General features: G+C 41.0%; 1 protein-coding gene across 4 annotated transcripts in view; it reads left to right on the top strand.

Annotated features, from left to right (window-relative positions):
- The window catches only part of LOC132392931 (FHF complex subunit HOOK interacting protein 2A-like), a 68,958-nt gene that overhangs the window by 22,772 nt on the left and 31,127 nt on the right, over positions 1 to 15,059 (top strand). For all 4 annotated transcript variants that reach the window (XM_059967531.1, XM_059967524.1, XM_059967540.1 and 1 more), the window contains 5 exons: positions 2,339 to 2,461; positions 5,882 to 6,124; positions 9,464 to 9,660; positions 12,367 to 12,484; positions 13,675 to 13,751. In XM_059967531.1, coding sequence (XP_059823514.1) covers positions 2,339 to 2,461; positions 5,882 to 6,124; positions 9,464 to 9,660; positions 12,367 to 12,484; positions 13,675 to 13,751 — 758 coding nt within the window. The remainder of the gene's footprint in view (positions 1 to 2,338; positions 2,462 to 5,881; positions 6,125 to 9,463; positions 9,661 to 12,366; positions 12,485 to 13,674; positions 13,752 to 15,059) is intronic.

Below are 15,059 nucleotides of genomic sequence, written 5' to 3' on the forward strand. Positions count from 1 at the left end.
TTTTTGCATTATTTTTAATTCAACTATTTAATATACGTGTGTGTATAAATATATATATATACATACATACATACACACACACATATATTAAATAGTTGAATTACTACAATTAATTAATTATAATATTATAATTAATTATATTATCACATATTGCATTGCACTCCTTTCGCTAAGTTAACAAATTTCACAACATATGCCGGTGATATTAAACCTGATTCTGATGCCCACTGGTATTAGACATTTACTCCCCTGAGAAAAAGATATTCCCTGTCTACTCTATCTATGCCTCTCATAATCTTATAAACCTCTATCAGATTTCCCCTCAGTCTCTGATGCTCCAGAGAAGAAAACCCAAGTTTGTCCACCCTCTCATGATAGCTCATCCCCTCTCAACCGAGCAGTATCCTGGTAAAAATCTTTTGCACAATTTCCAAAGCCTCAACATTCTTCCTATAGTGGAGCGACAACTGTACGCAATACTGTAGATGTGGCAATAACCAGAGTTCTATGAAGTATCAACATAACCTCTTGACTTCTGAACTCAATGCTTCGACTAATAAAAACAAGCATTGCATAAGCTTTCTAACTACCTTATTGACCTGTGTAGCCACTTTCAAGGAGATGTGAACTTGGATCCCAAGATCTCTCTGCTCAGCAACACTGATAAGGACCTTGCCCTTAATGGTGTACTGTCACTTTGTATTTACCCTATCAAGGTGCAACACCTCACATTTATCTGGGTTAATCTCCATCTGCCATTTCTCTGCCCATATCTGCATTTGATCTATATCATGCTGTATTCTTTGTCAGTCTCTTACAGTATCCACAACTGCACCAGTCTTGATATCGTCTGCATACTTACAAACCCACACATCGACATTTTCATCCATGTTATTCATATACATCACAAACAGCAGAGGTCCCAGCAAGATCCCTATGGAACACCACTAATCACAGACCTCCAGCTCGAATAAGCCTCTTTGTTCACTACCCTCTATCTTCTACATATAAGCTAGTTCTGAAGCTGCGGACCCTATGCATCCTAATCTTCTGGATTAGCCTCCCATAAGGGATTTTGTCAAACACCTTACTAAAATCCATGTAGACAACATCCACTGTTCTTCCTCCATCAATCTCTTTCCTCACCTTGTCAAAAAACTCAAGCATGTTGGTAAGACATGACTTGCCCCGCACAAAGCCATACCCACTCTCCCTAATTAGGCCATGGGTTTCCAAACTCTTATATATCCTATCTCTAAGATAGCTGTGATATAGTCCCTGATCAATAGTGCAACTGCCCCCTCCCTCCCTTTTACCTCCACCTTAATCTGTTCTAAAACTTCAAAAACCTGGTTCATTAATCATTCATTCTTGCCCCTCTTTCAACCAAGTCTCAGTAATGGTCACAGCATCGTAGTTACATGCGCTGCTCTTAAATTCATCTCCCATACCCATAATACGCCTGGCATTAAGATCTACACACTTCAAGCAGTCCATCCCATCATACCTGTTATTTTGATTTTGCTTATCATCATGCCCTGACATCTACCTTCCTGTCTAATATTTCACTTACTGACCTGGTGTTCCAATAAGACAGACATATTTTATTGACCACGAGGGAAACTGGGTTTTGTTACAGTCGCACCAACCAAGAATAGTGTAGAAATAAAGCAATATAAAACCATAAATAATTAAATAATAATAAGTAAATAATGCCAAGTGGAAATTAGTCCAGGTCCAGCCTATTGGCTCAAAATGTCTGACACTCTGAGGGAGGAGTTGTAAAGTTTGATGGCCACAGGCAGGAATGACTTCCTATGACGCTCAGTGTTGCATCTCGGTGGAATGAGTCTCTGGCTGAATGTACTCCTGTGCCGAACCAGTACATTATGGAGTGGATGGGAGACATGCAACTTGGACAGCATCCTCTTTTCAGACACCACCGTCAGAGAGTCCAGTTCCACCCCCACAACATCACTGGCCTTACGAATGAGTTTGTTGATTCTGTTGGTGTCTGCTACCCTCAGCCTGCTGCCCCAGCACACTACAGCAAACATGGTAGCACTGGCCACCACAGACTCGTAGAACATCCTCAGCATCGTCCGGCAGATGTTAAAGGACCTCAGTCTCCTCAGGAAATAGAGACGGTTCTGACCCTTCTTGTAGACAGCCTCAGTTTTGCAACCAGTCACTTGCAAAACTAGTCTCAACCTTACCGACTAGCATTAGCAAAGCTCCCGGCCAGGATATTTCCATAAATGTAAAGTTTTAAAGTGGTGATTGCTTAGGAACAACTTTCCGTGTAGCTAATCTGCATGTTTGATGTCCGTTCTGATAGAAATTGATCTGCTTGTGTGGTGTGGACTCTGCATCCAGAACAGAAAAAGAGGAAGTATACTTCCTAACCATGGTCTGTGCAAAACTAAAGCAGCATCCTTACCTGATCAACTTCTTCATTGAGGTAGGCTGAGTTCCACCTATGTGCAGCTCCTTTTGCAGTTCGTGTATAGTAAACCGGAATCGGTAATTGTTTTAGTATTGTCACGCATAAAACACATGAGAACCATTGTTTTGTGTGCCATCATATAGATCATTTCACATCAGTACATTAATGAAGTACAAGTGAAAAAGACTAACAGAATACAGAATACACTTTACGATTACAGAGAAAATACAGTCCAGGTAGATGATAAGGTGCAAAGCCATGACAAGATAGATTGTGAGGTTAAGAGTTGACATTTACATCGCTTTTGGTATTGCAAAGGTATCTGAGGCCTAAGTCAGGAAGGCTGTCTTTTACTGTTTAACGGATTTAACCGTAAGCCTGATTGAAGCTGTAGCTATCAAGGGCTCTGTTATCAAGAGTATAGGCGTGCTTCTACTTACAGAGTCTTGCAACGTTGGGGGATGTAAGTTAACTGAAATATCCTATCTATCAAGTGTCGGACAAAAATCTGCAGGTGGCAGCATAGACTCACATTCTTCTACCCTTCTGTGCATCAAAGGTCCTTTAAGATTTTGGAAAACTTTTGTTTTGCGAGGTTAAAAACATTGTGTGCCAAGTGGGTAAATGGCACTTTTACTGTACTGACATGCAGAGTCGAGGGCTAGAGAGGGAACCACCTCAGTCAGATCTACCCAAGATTGAGCATTACCTTGCTGATCCGCTCAGAGCTTTTATATCCTCTCAACCTGTTGTTCAGTTATAATATGTGAACACAAGAAGCATATTAAATCAGCTGGAGAGCTTCAACCACAACTTACCACTATGATCTCTTGTCACTAATAGAGATAGGGAAGAGAGGGAGTGGTCACATTGATTATGGAAAATATTGCATTGCAGGAACCCTGAACAATCAAGTACAGTATCTAACTGTTTAAAGTTCAGTGGAAGTACAACTACATTACAGGGATAATTTATTGGACTGCCTCCTGGTGGAAAAAATATTAAAGAGTAAGTTTGTACAGATATTGCTGCAAAATTTTCAGAGATTTCACTGTCTAAAAATAGATTGGAATCAGAGTTGCAAAACAGGCAGAGAAAGTGAGTGTGTTGTTTGCATCTGTAGTTTCTTGTTTTTTTCATCTCTCTCCTGGAGAGAATGGCGGCATTGTCTTTGGAATACAGAGTTAGGAGGTAAAAGGGTATCAACAAAGTAGAAAGAGAAAAACTGTTTCCTTTGACTAAGGGTTAAGAATTAGAGAATGTAGAATACTAAAAGAGCAGAAGTGACATTCACAGTAATCTTTGAATGTTTGGGTTCTGGATTGTGCAGTTGTAACAGTGAAGATAAATTCAATTCACTAAGTAGCTAAATGACTCTGGAAACAAGGAGTTTGAAGGGTTATGGGAAGAGGACGAGGGAGTATGGCTAATTGGATTTATTTTACAGTAGAACTAGTATGGACCTGATGGACTGAACAGGCTCCTTTGGAGCTGTAAGCATTCTGTTATTCTCTTCATTCCTAAATCTTTTCCTATTCTCACTTAGAGATCTTCTTGGCCCTCTCCTCCCCTGCCCTTTTCATGCCCTGCTTTCTCATTCCATTAATGTTATCAGTGAAATGAAAGAGCTAACATTTCTTTCCTTGTGAGATGTGGGATTTCTACCCAACTATGGCTAGAATCTGCAGGTTAGGTTAGGAGCCTGAATCAAAGGCTGAAATTTTTTTTTAAGATCTGAAGATTCTGGAAATCTGAAATAAAACAAAGCATTCTAAAAATAAGTCAGGAATCAGTTTATGTTTCAGGTCCAGAGCATTGACCCAGAATTGGGAAAGAGAGAATAAGTTAGTGAAAATAGGGGAAATGGGTAGGACTAAACAGGTATCTCTGGGTTAAGAACAAATGAGTAAGTATGGCAGTTAGGTTCAGATTATGCTTCTATACCTGTGTAATATGTTGCTATTAGTAAGAGCATAGATCAAGCCTAGCAGGGCATGGCTAGTAGGCATATGCCCAAGTGGGACATGCTCAACAGGCCAAGTAGTACAAATAGAAAGAGAAAAACCAGGCAGAAGCAGCCAGTTCTGAAATAAATGAAAAGTAAGTCATCTAAACTGGGAGAATTCAATACTGACCATGGCATTACAGCAGAGTTAGGCCGTTCAACCCATTGAGTCTGCTCTACCATTCATTGCTAATTTATTTTCGATCTCAGTGCCAGTCTCCTGACTTCTCCCCGTAACATTTGATTCCCTTACTAATCAAGAACCTATCAACCTCCCCCTTAAATATACCCAGTCATTCAGCCTCCACAGCTATTTGTGGTAATGAATTCCTCCTCCACTAAAGAAATTTCTTCTCATTTCTTTTCTAAAGGGATGTTCTTGTATTTTGACACTGTGTCCTCTGGTCCTAAACTCCCCCAACATTGGAAGCATCCTCTCCATGTTCACTCTGCTTAGGTCTTTCAATATTCCATAGGTTTCAATTAGATTCCTCCCACCCCAGGGTGCAGTGCAGATCTTGAGTCATCAAACTTTCCTTGTATATTAACCCTTTCATTTCTGGCATCATTCTGGTGAACTTCCTCTGGAATCTCCAATCCTAGCATATCCTTTCTTAAATAAGAACCCAAAACTGCTCACAGTACTCCAAATGCAATCTGAACCAGTGCCTTATAAGATCATATTCTTACTTTTATATTTTAGTCCTCTTGAAATGAATGCTAATATTGCATTTGTCTTATTTTCTGTCTATTCAACCTGCAAGTTAACCTTTTGGGAATCCTGCATTAGGAGTCCAAATTTCCTTAGTATCTCTGTTTCTGAATTTGCTCCCCATTTAGAAAATAGTCTATATCTTTATTCCTTCTACCAATATACATGACCATGCACTCTCCTACACTGTATTCCATCCGCCACTTATTTGCCCATTCTCCTAATCTGTCCAGGTTCCTCTACAGACTTCCTGCTTTCCCTCCAACTTTGTATCATCCAGGAACTTGGCCACAATGCCATCAATTCCGTAATCCAGGTATATAACATGAAAAGAAATGCTGAGGACAAAAACTTACCCAGAGAGAAGATGAGTAGCTTTTCCTTTCATTGGGCTTCATTGTAACATGGCAGACAAATCAGAATGGGGATGGGACAGTGATTTAAATGACAAGCAGCAGGAAGTTTGAGGTCACTCGCTGAATGTGGTGCTCTGCAAAGCCATCGTCCAATTTGCACTGGTTTCTCCATTGTAGAGAAGACCACATTGTGAATACAGACTGCAGTAGATTACAGAAGGCTCTTGGTGAATGGAGAGAGTTGGAAGTTTGGAGGGTGGGCGTGGAATTAAAGACATTTGTCACTGTGACTTCATTGGGTGATTTCAGTTTAGATATGCTGATGCTTCTTCCTGCTTCCTTTTTATGTAATGCTTTTTCAGAAGAAGAAATTTGCTAATTCCAGAAGATCATTGTCATGTTCCTCCAAGAAGACTGAAATTAAGCAACAGGGCACTGATTCTGCTGTAGAATCAGAATCAAGTTTGACTCCAGAGGCTAGCTCATCGCATGCTGACCAACCTCCTGTGGCATGTAAAAGTCCTGTCTGCCTCAGTACTGAGCATAGAGGCACTCAGCTGGAAAAGAACCTGCTTCATGCTATACTAACTGTGACCTCAAGTCAGGTACGTTTGAAATAACTTGTAGTTAAGAGGATTGAAAATAGAGGATAATGATCAGGGTTGTCGGGAGGCAAGGGATGTAGAGCATGAGGGATTGAGAGCCAGTGATCCATACAATAGGGTCTTTTAAGAGACTCCTGGATACGTACATGGAGCTTAGAAAAATAGAGGTAATTTCTAGAGTAAGTACATGTTCGGCAGAGCATTGTGGGCCAAAGGGCCTGTATTGCGCTGTAGGTTTTCTATGTTTCTATTAAGACTTAATTTTAGTTCTTAATTTCTGCTGGAAAATGAGTTTCACATTTGAGTTTCTCAGAAGATATGCTGAAATTAATAATCAAAAACATCTTTATTCTTGTACAGTGTTTTAAAAATGGAGCTATTTGGAATCTTGCAGTTCACTTTTGTACTAATTCAGATCAAACTATCCATTAATTTTTGAAGAATTCTGGTGAAGATTTAGTTCCTTTATTTTTAATTAATTTTTTGGCCAGCATTTTTTGTTCACCTCCCACACTCCCCCCCCCCCCCAAAATATGCTGGAACTGAATGACTGATCACTTAATTCCAGGACATATAGCAGTCTGTGATCACAGAAAGCCAGACAGAATTAAAGTGTCAGATTTTGTTCCCTGAAGGACACTTGTGAATGAGAAAAATCTAGCTCTTTTATGGTCGTCATTTTTAATTATTAATTCTTGTTTAATTCCAATAATTAACTGAATTGATATTTTACAGCTGCCTTTAGTGGAATTTTTAAAAAGATCTCTGATTTGTAAGTCTCAGTCACCAGTCTGGTGAATTAACCAGTCTATTAAAAATGAGGAAAAAAGCAAATATATTGCTTACATAGTGGCCCAAGAACATGTTGATCTCCCACAATCAAAATCCAGTGACAGAGTGCTATTGATTTTAAGCAATAGTTTACCCATAATTTTACTATATGGAATCCAGAAGTATAGATAGCATAAGCAAAGAATGGAAATAGCAGGAGTAATCCAATATCCAGAAATTATGTTGACTCTTATGCAGGATTTTTCTATTTCCATAGCCTGAAAGTGTTTAGTGGCTTTAGTTGAGTAAAAATTGAGTAATTTATTGCTTTGACTGGAAACAGAATGATGATGACAAATGAAACAGAAGCAGGCCTAGGTCTTCCAATCCTTCAAATCAACTCTTCCATTCATCTCCTCATCCTCATTTCCCATCACTATCACAGTCCCCTGAATCAAAAATCCATCAGTCCCTTAGGTATCACAGTGGCATAAGCCTGGGTTCATTCCCATCATGGGATGGTGTTAGTGCAATGTTTGCACGTTCTCCCTGAGATAACGAGCTTCCTTGTTGTGCTCTCAGATCCCAAAGATGTCCAGGGTGGTAAGTCAATTAGTTGCTGTAGCTTGTCCCTAATGCTTTGGTGAGTGAAAGAAAAGGAGAAAATGTGATTAATGTGGGATTAATGTAAATCATCAGTGCAGACTTGGTGGACCAAAGGGACTGTGTATTGTAACTCAGCAATGGTGACGTTCCCATCCTAATAGTACTTGTCCAAATGTTACGGTACCTCCTGCCTGATTGTAGGGGCCAAAGAGGTTGTGGGACGGATTAGAGAGGTCCTTGACAATGTGATAAGGGCCCTGTGTATGCGGTGCTTCTGACAGATATCTTGGATTGGTGGAAGACAGACCCCAATGATCCTCTCGGCAATGCTCACAATCCTTTGTAGACCCTTGCGGTCAGATGTCTTGCAACTCCCATACCAGACGGTGAGGCAGCGTCTCTCAATAGTCTCCTGTAAAAATTGGTTAGAATGGGTGGAAGCCTCACTTGCTTCAATCTCCTCAGGAAGAGAAGATGCTGCTGTGTTTTCTTGACTGAAGAGGTGTTGTTGAGGGACCAGGTGTTGTTGAGGTGTTGTTTGCATGCCAGAAATTGAGCTCTCCTAATTCTCCCCATGGAGGAGCCATCCATATGCAGTGAGGTGTGATCAAGCCTGCACTTTCCTAACGTCCACAAATTGCCTTTTTCACTCATCTAAACTGATAAATTTGTTTTTCACTGTACTGAGGTACAGTGGAGCATTTTGTCTGGCAGAGTGCAATGCAGATAGATAGTAAGATGCAAAGTCATAACTAAGTAGATTATGAAATCAAAAGTACCTTTTATCATATTAGGGAACTGTTCAGCAGGATAGATGCTATCCTTGAGGCTAGTGGCACATGCTTTCAGGCTTTTGTGTCTTCTGCCTGGTAGGAGGAGGAAAACAGAAAGTATGTCTAGAGTGGGTGGGCTGGCTGCTTTCCTAGGCAACAAGAAGTATAGACCAAGTCCATGAAGGGGTGGCTGATTTCTGTGATGTACTGAGCTATTCCCAGGCGTGATGCATCTGGATAGGCTGCTTTCTATGGTGCATTGATAAAACAAAAGTGAGGGTCAAAGACCACTAAATATCTTTAGTTTCTTGTAGAAATAGCAATGATGGTTAGTTTTATTGGTTGTGTTGTCTATGTGTTCGAAGCAGGACAAGCTATTGAGGATGTAACCTTGAGGGGCCCCAGTGTTGAGAATGATTGCAGCACTGGTGTTGTCACCTATCTTTAGTCAGGAAGTCAGGAAGTCAAGGATCCAGTTGTAAAGGGAAGTTTTGAGCCCCAGGTCTGTGAATTTGTTTGGTGTTACAATATTGAAGACCAAATGTTAGTCAATAAACGATAGACTGATGTAGGTGTCAGAGTGGCATGGTAGCATAGTGGCTAGCACAAAGCTTTACAGTGACAGCTCTAAGATTTGGGTTTATTTTCTGCCACTTTCTATAAGGTTTTGTACATTCTCCCTGTGACCAAGTGGGTTTTCTTCAGGTGCTCTAGTTTCCTCCCACTTACCAAAGTCATACAGTTAGGGCTAGTGAGTTGTGGGCATGCTGTGTTGGTGCTGGAAGGGTGGTGACACTTGCAGGCGTCCCATCACAATCCTCACTGATTTGCCTTGATGCAAATAATGCAATTGAGTACATGTTTCGATGTACATGGGATAAATAAAAGTAATCAATTTTCATCTTTCCTGTCAAGATGCTTCAGGGATGAGTGTAGCACCAGGGAGACGGCATCTGCTGTAGCCCTGGTTTGGCAGTAGGCAAATTGCAGTGGGCCATGGTTGTCTACAAGGGTGGAATTAATATGTGCCTTGGCTAGCCTCTCAAAGCACTTAATGCTGGTGGATATCAGATCCTCGGGGTGGTAGTCATTAAGGCATTTTCTTAGGTACTGGCATGATTCATTTAGACAAGGAATTTCATTGCTCCCTGGTGTATATGACCGTAGACTCAACTTTCTTTCTTTCTAGGAGAAGCGATATGCATTGAAGGCCTGTGAAAGCTTGCTCTTGTTGGTCACGTTACCAGAGGAAGTGGCAGCAAGATACATGATTGAAGGCACAGCGTTATGTAGCACGCTGGCTAACAGGCTGTCTGATCTGTACAAGCTAATACCGGAATCCATTGACCCAGGACAAATTGAGTCGCTGGAAAGAGTTAACTGGCGGTACATAAACTTACTGGAGTTCACGAAATGGAAAATGAAGAACATTTATATGAATCAGATCATTACAATTTTTCCGGTGTCCACACGATAAATTCCTTACAGCAGGATGTTTTACCAAGTGCAAGTTCATCAATATAAGAAGGCAATCTCATTAAGTTTTAGTATAAAAATGCTGCTTGCATTCTAGAATTCAATCTCTCAGTGAATAACAACTTAACAATATATCAGCACAAGTATCTGAAATAATGTAATATCATTGCATTAATTAGTAAATATTAAATTAAGTTAATAAGTGGACACAGAATGGGTGATCCAGTGGGACTTTGAGAGGACAGACACACACTCTCATAGAGAAGGGTCACTATCTCAGAAAATGAAGTCACCCATTTCAACCCTGTTGGAACAAAAAGCCTGGTTCTATGCTGCATGGCTCTATAAATAAGGGATAATAGACTGGTGCAACACAGAAACAGGCCTTTTGGTCCATCATCTACATCCTGACCCTTTTGCCTACCTAACTGACTGGCTATTCCTTGCCCCCTGTCTAAATGCCTCTTAAACATAACAATTATATCTGAGGCCAGCACATTCCAGGTATCAACTACCTTCTGACCCCCATTAAAGCTCCGTCCTTTCATCTTTGATCCATGCCCTTTTACTTTTAGTGCCCTCAACGTGGGGGATAAAGATTGTGACTGTCTACCCTATCTGTGCTTCTCATAATTTTACATACTTCAGTCAATCTTAACTTCCAGGGTGAACAAGTCCCACCTATCCAGTGTCTCTCCATAACTAAATTCCTCCAGTCTGGACAACATCCTTGTGAGTCTCCTGTGTTCTGTCCAATGCAACCATATCTTTTCTATAGTTTGTGTTCCAGCAGTATGCCACGGGCAGGCTAACCAGTTTTTGTAAAGTTGTCAAATAAAGTGGTATCTTTCATATTACGTGCCATGATCTGTGAATACAAAAGTTCTGCATGTCTCCTTCATCACCCTACCCACCTATGATGTCACTTTGAGAAAAATGTCACCTTGAACTTCTAGATCTCTGTCAAAATTTCTTACTACCCTTCATTTACTGTACATGTCAAACCCCCTATTTGATTTCCCAAAATCCATCATCTACAGTTGTCAGAATTAAATAGATTGGAAAGACAGCGCTTTCACCCCTCTCTCCACGCCCCTGAGGCTATGAAGACTGCCCCAGATGCTGTGCCCTTGTCCGCTACTATGATGGACTGATACTGAGGCTGTGGGCTTACTCTGGGATGCTGTGGGGTTCAGATCTAAGGACTTGTTTTGATTCAGAATGTTGTTGATTGCTTCTCCTGTTTGCATTATTTGTGTCTTTATTTACCTTTCTCTGCTGTTGGTCTTTATGTTATTTTTAAATTGGGTTCTTTCGGGTTTCTTGCTTTGTGGCTGCTTATAAACAAACAAATCCCTTTGATATTATATGCACTTTGAATCTTAAATCCGCCAACTTTCTGCTCAACTTGGGTGTAATGGACAGCAAGGACTCATTGGGCTGGAAGGGCCTGTTACCGTGCTGTATCTCTAAACTAAAAGAATAAAATAAGTCCAATATATATTAGTAGAGATCAATATTTTAAAACTACTGAGGAAATATTACAAAAAAGAATGAGTTAATCCTCAAAGATGATTTTAAAAAGCTGTTACAGAGTGAGAGTAGCAAGGGTACTCTGCTGAAAAGACTTGCAAACATGATTGATAGAAAGATCCCTCAAATGATGAGAAGATTGGATCAATGATGGAAAAATTACAAAATATGATCCAAAAGGCTGTTGGCAACAGTTCCCAAAGGTGTTACTGCAACAGGAACAGGCTATGTACTGATGCAAATTATTACACAGGAGAACTGTTGAACAAATCAGTACTGTCAAGGTGGAGTGTGATTTGTCAGGATAATTGTTTTACAGCATCACAGAACATAGAGCACTATAGCACAGGTCAGGCTTCTTAGCCCAAAATGTGCCAACCTTTTGTCCTACTCAAAGATCAACCTAACCCTTCCTTCCGACATAGCCCTTCATTTTCTGTCATGCATGTGCTTAGCTTCTTAAATGCCTGTAATGTATTGCCTCTAGCACCACCCCTGCCATTCAGTGCACCCACTACTATCCATGTACAAAACTTACCTCTGATATTCCCCTTAAACTTTCCCCTAATCACCTTAAAATTAAAGTGCTCATATTAGCCATTTCTGCCCTGGAAAAAAGTCTGCCAATCCACTCAATTTATGCTTCTTAATATCTTTGACACCTTTATCAAGTCAACTCTCATCTTCCTTCGCTCCAAAGAGAAGACCCCGGCTTGCTCAACCTACCCTCATACGACATGCTTTCTAATCTAGACAGCATCCTGATAAATTTCCTCTGCATCTCTGAAACTTCCAGAATAGAACTCAGTACTCTTAAATGTGGTCTAACCAGTGTTTTCTAAAGCTACAACATTGTCTCACGATTCTTGAACTCAGTCCCCAGAGGAATGAAGTCCAACACACCATATGCCTTCTTTACCCTATCAACTTGCGTGACAGCTTTGAGGAATCTATGGACGTGAATCCCAAGATCCCTCAGATCTGGAGAAAGTAATGTGTTGAGAACAGATTTCCAGATATTGAATGTACAAGCCTAATGCTATTGAATGCTGACTGATACTCTGCTCTGTATTCATGACCAAGGTCACAAGACAGTACCTCTAAAGGCGAGGATGCAGAATCATTTCCAGGGAAAGAGGCGGTGGTTGCTTTCTTTGCGTGGCTGGACTATTGTGATCAGCTGGTGAGAGAAGCCCATAAGGTAGGATGTTGTCATTCTATATACCTGCAATAGTTCATGAGGGAGTGAATAGGTTTCTACAGGCTTCTGAGATGCTCTGCAAGTGCTGTTCCACAGTTTTCATTATTCTGTTGCTGTGGGATTGCTGAGTAGAAACCATGTGCTGTTCTTGTATATAAAAAATGTTGTTGTTCGTCCTTCGGAGTCGAAGACGACCGCGACTTCTGTCAGGTGGAAGGTCTGTGACTGGTGAGGCCAATCTGGGCCCTGAAAGCTTGCCCACATGTGGGACACATGAGGGTAGGTGCTGCAGTGGAAGTGAGGTATAAAAAATAATTTATCTTACTCAGCAGCCGAAGGGAAACTGATAGATATATGGTAGAAGTGATGGTAACGAGGTAGCCCCTCTACTTGAGCAGAATTCCCTTCTTCTCTTATCTCTTGTATGCAGCAATTTAAAGGATTTGAGAGTGAATTTGCATTTGTGGTAGATCCTGAAGATGAAAAGGTAATGCTTTGGAACTTCCCACCGCAATGTTCATTGACATTATCATAATGAATACATTACATGGTGTAATACACCTGTATTACCAGCCAAGAGGGACTCTTCCCATCCACTCCTACAGTATCACCACAAAGTACATAGCTGTAAGTTGCTGCTTTACAGACTAGAATATTGTTGCAAGATTTTAGTTCCAGTTCAGAACAGAGCTGCCTGAGTTTGTGTCAAATTTCTGAAAAGTCTTGGCCAATATTCCAGACTCATCCCTTCCAAACAAATTGCAAACATAAGATAAAATTGAGAATTTAAAGATGCTAGACTCTCTCTGGGGCTTGGAACGAAACTGGTTGATATGAGACTTCTCAGGGAGATGGCTTTCTTACCATGTATTGTGTGGGTCTGTCAATTCTATATCGAGGCCCTGCTGAAATTGTTACTTGTGGCAGTGGGATCCAGAGACTTCTCAGTGGGTACAACTTTATACTTGCCTTACTTTTGGAATAAACTTGCGTCACAACTTGGTGATTAACAGTGTGAACCTGATGCCTGACAATGCGTGCTCAAACATCTCACCAAATACCAGCTGGGAGTTGGCGGCCGGCGGTATTTTGTGATACTCGCAAGTTCACAGCAATGATTTATGTTGCGGTTTGTTCTGTGGCTCTCAGTGTCTGGCCAGGTGATATTTACACTTTGTTTCTTTACATAGGTAACAGCTGTTGCTGTAGCCCATGAGATCAGGAAACACTTCTTCTCCGAAGTCCTAGAACCACAACTGTTGCAGGTGTAAGCCAACTTTTCTTTTGTTGCTGTGTGATGAAAAATGTGATCTCAATCCCATGTTAACTTCCCAAAAGGTGGGATTCAAAGATAAAGGGGTGTTTCGTGGACTGGATGCCTGTGACTAGTGGTGGTGTTCCTCAGGGATTGGTGCTGAGAACTTTGCTCTTTGTAATATACATGAATGTGGGAAGCTTCATGAGAAAGTTCTTAGATGACACAGAGATCAGTGGAGTTGTAGACAGTATGGAGAATGGTCTGTCAGCGTGATATTCATTTGTAGGTGAAATTGGCTAAGAAATGAGAGATGGAGTTTAATCTTGAAGTATGAGGTGATACATTTTCTGAGTGCTGTTGTGGGGATCTAGGGAGTACTGAGGAATAGGGAGAGTTTGGTGTGCAAGTCCAAAAATCCTTGAAGGTGACCATGTGGGTAGACATCATGGCTAAGAAGGCTTTCATTAGTCAGAGCATTGAGGACAAGAGCAGGGAGCAATGGTCTATATTGGTAAAACATTGGCCAGATCACATCTGGAGTAGTGGCTGAGGATCTGGTCATCACACTACAGGTGGACTGTGAATTCACCAGTTTGCTGCCTATGATGGTTGGGTGTTTTAGTAATGAGCAAGAATGGAGAGTCTGGGCCTGAGAGACTAATCACTGAGGAGGTTAATATGGAACATGATTGAAGGGTATAGATGGGGTAGATTTCAGGACACTGTACCCCATATGACTAAATGAGAGGTAGATACGACTAGAGGAGACAGATGTAGGGTAAGAGGAAATATGAATAGAACCGTTTTTCACCCGGCGAGTTGTGAAGCAGAGTTGTACAGCACAGAACAATGCCTTTTGGTTCGTCATTATTCAGGCTAACCAAGATACATTTTCAAGCTAATCCCATTTCTCAGTCACAGATAGAATCACTGACATCATTTAAGCAATGTCTAGGCAAACACTTGAATCACCAGGTCACAGAAGGCATAATAGGCTGCATAATGCTGCATTAATACAGATGGGTGTCCAATGGGTAAAATGATGTGATGGGATGAATGGCCTTTCTCCTTGCTATATGACATCAAGTTTGACAAATGAGACATCCAATCAGGTGTTGGATGTGTGGTGCTCCATCCTTGGATCAGCCTTCGCCTAGAATCACACTCTGCTCTGTAAACTTTAACCTTTACAAGTTCTGGGCCTGAACTCGCTGAAGTTTAGAACAAGGGGGATCCAATTGAAACCTATTGGATATTGAAAGGCCTAGATGGAGTGAAGTGAAAAAGATGTTTCCAATGGTGGAGTAGTGTAGGACC

The sequence above is a fragment of the Hypanus sabinus genome, chromosome 1 (genome assembly GCF_030144855.1).
Source record: "Hypanus sabinus isolate sHypSab1 chromosome 1, sHypSab1.hap1, whole genome shotgun sequence".
Classification (NCBI taxonomy): domain Eukaryota; kingdom Metazoa; phylum Chordata; class Chondrichthyes; order Myliobatiformes; family Dasyatidae; genus Hypanus; species Hypanus sabinus.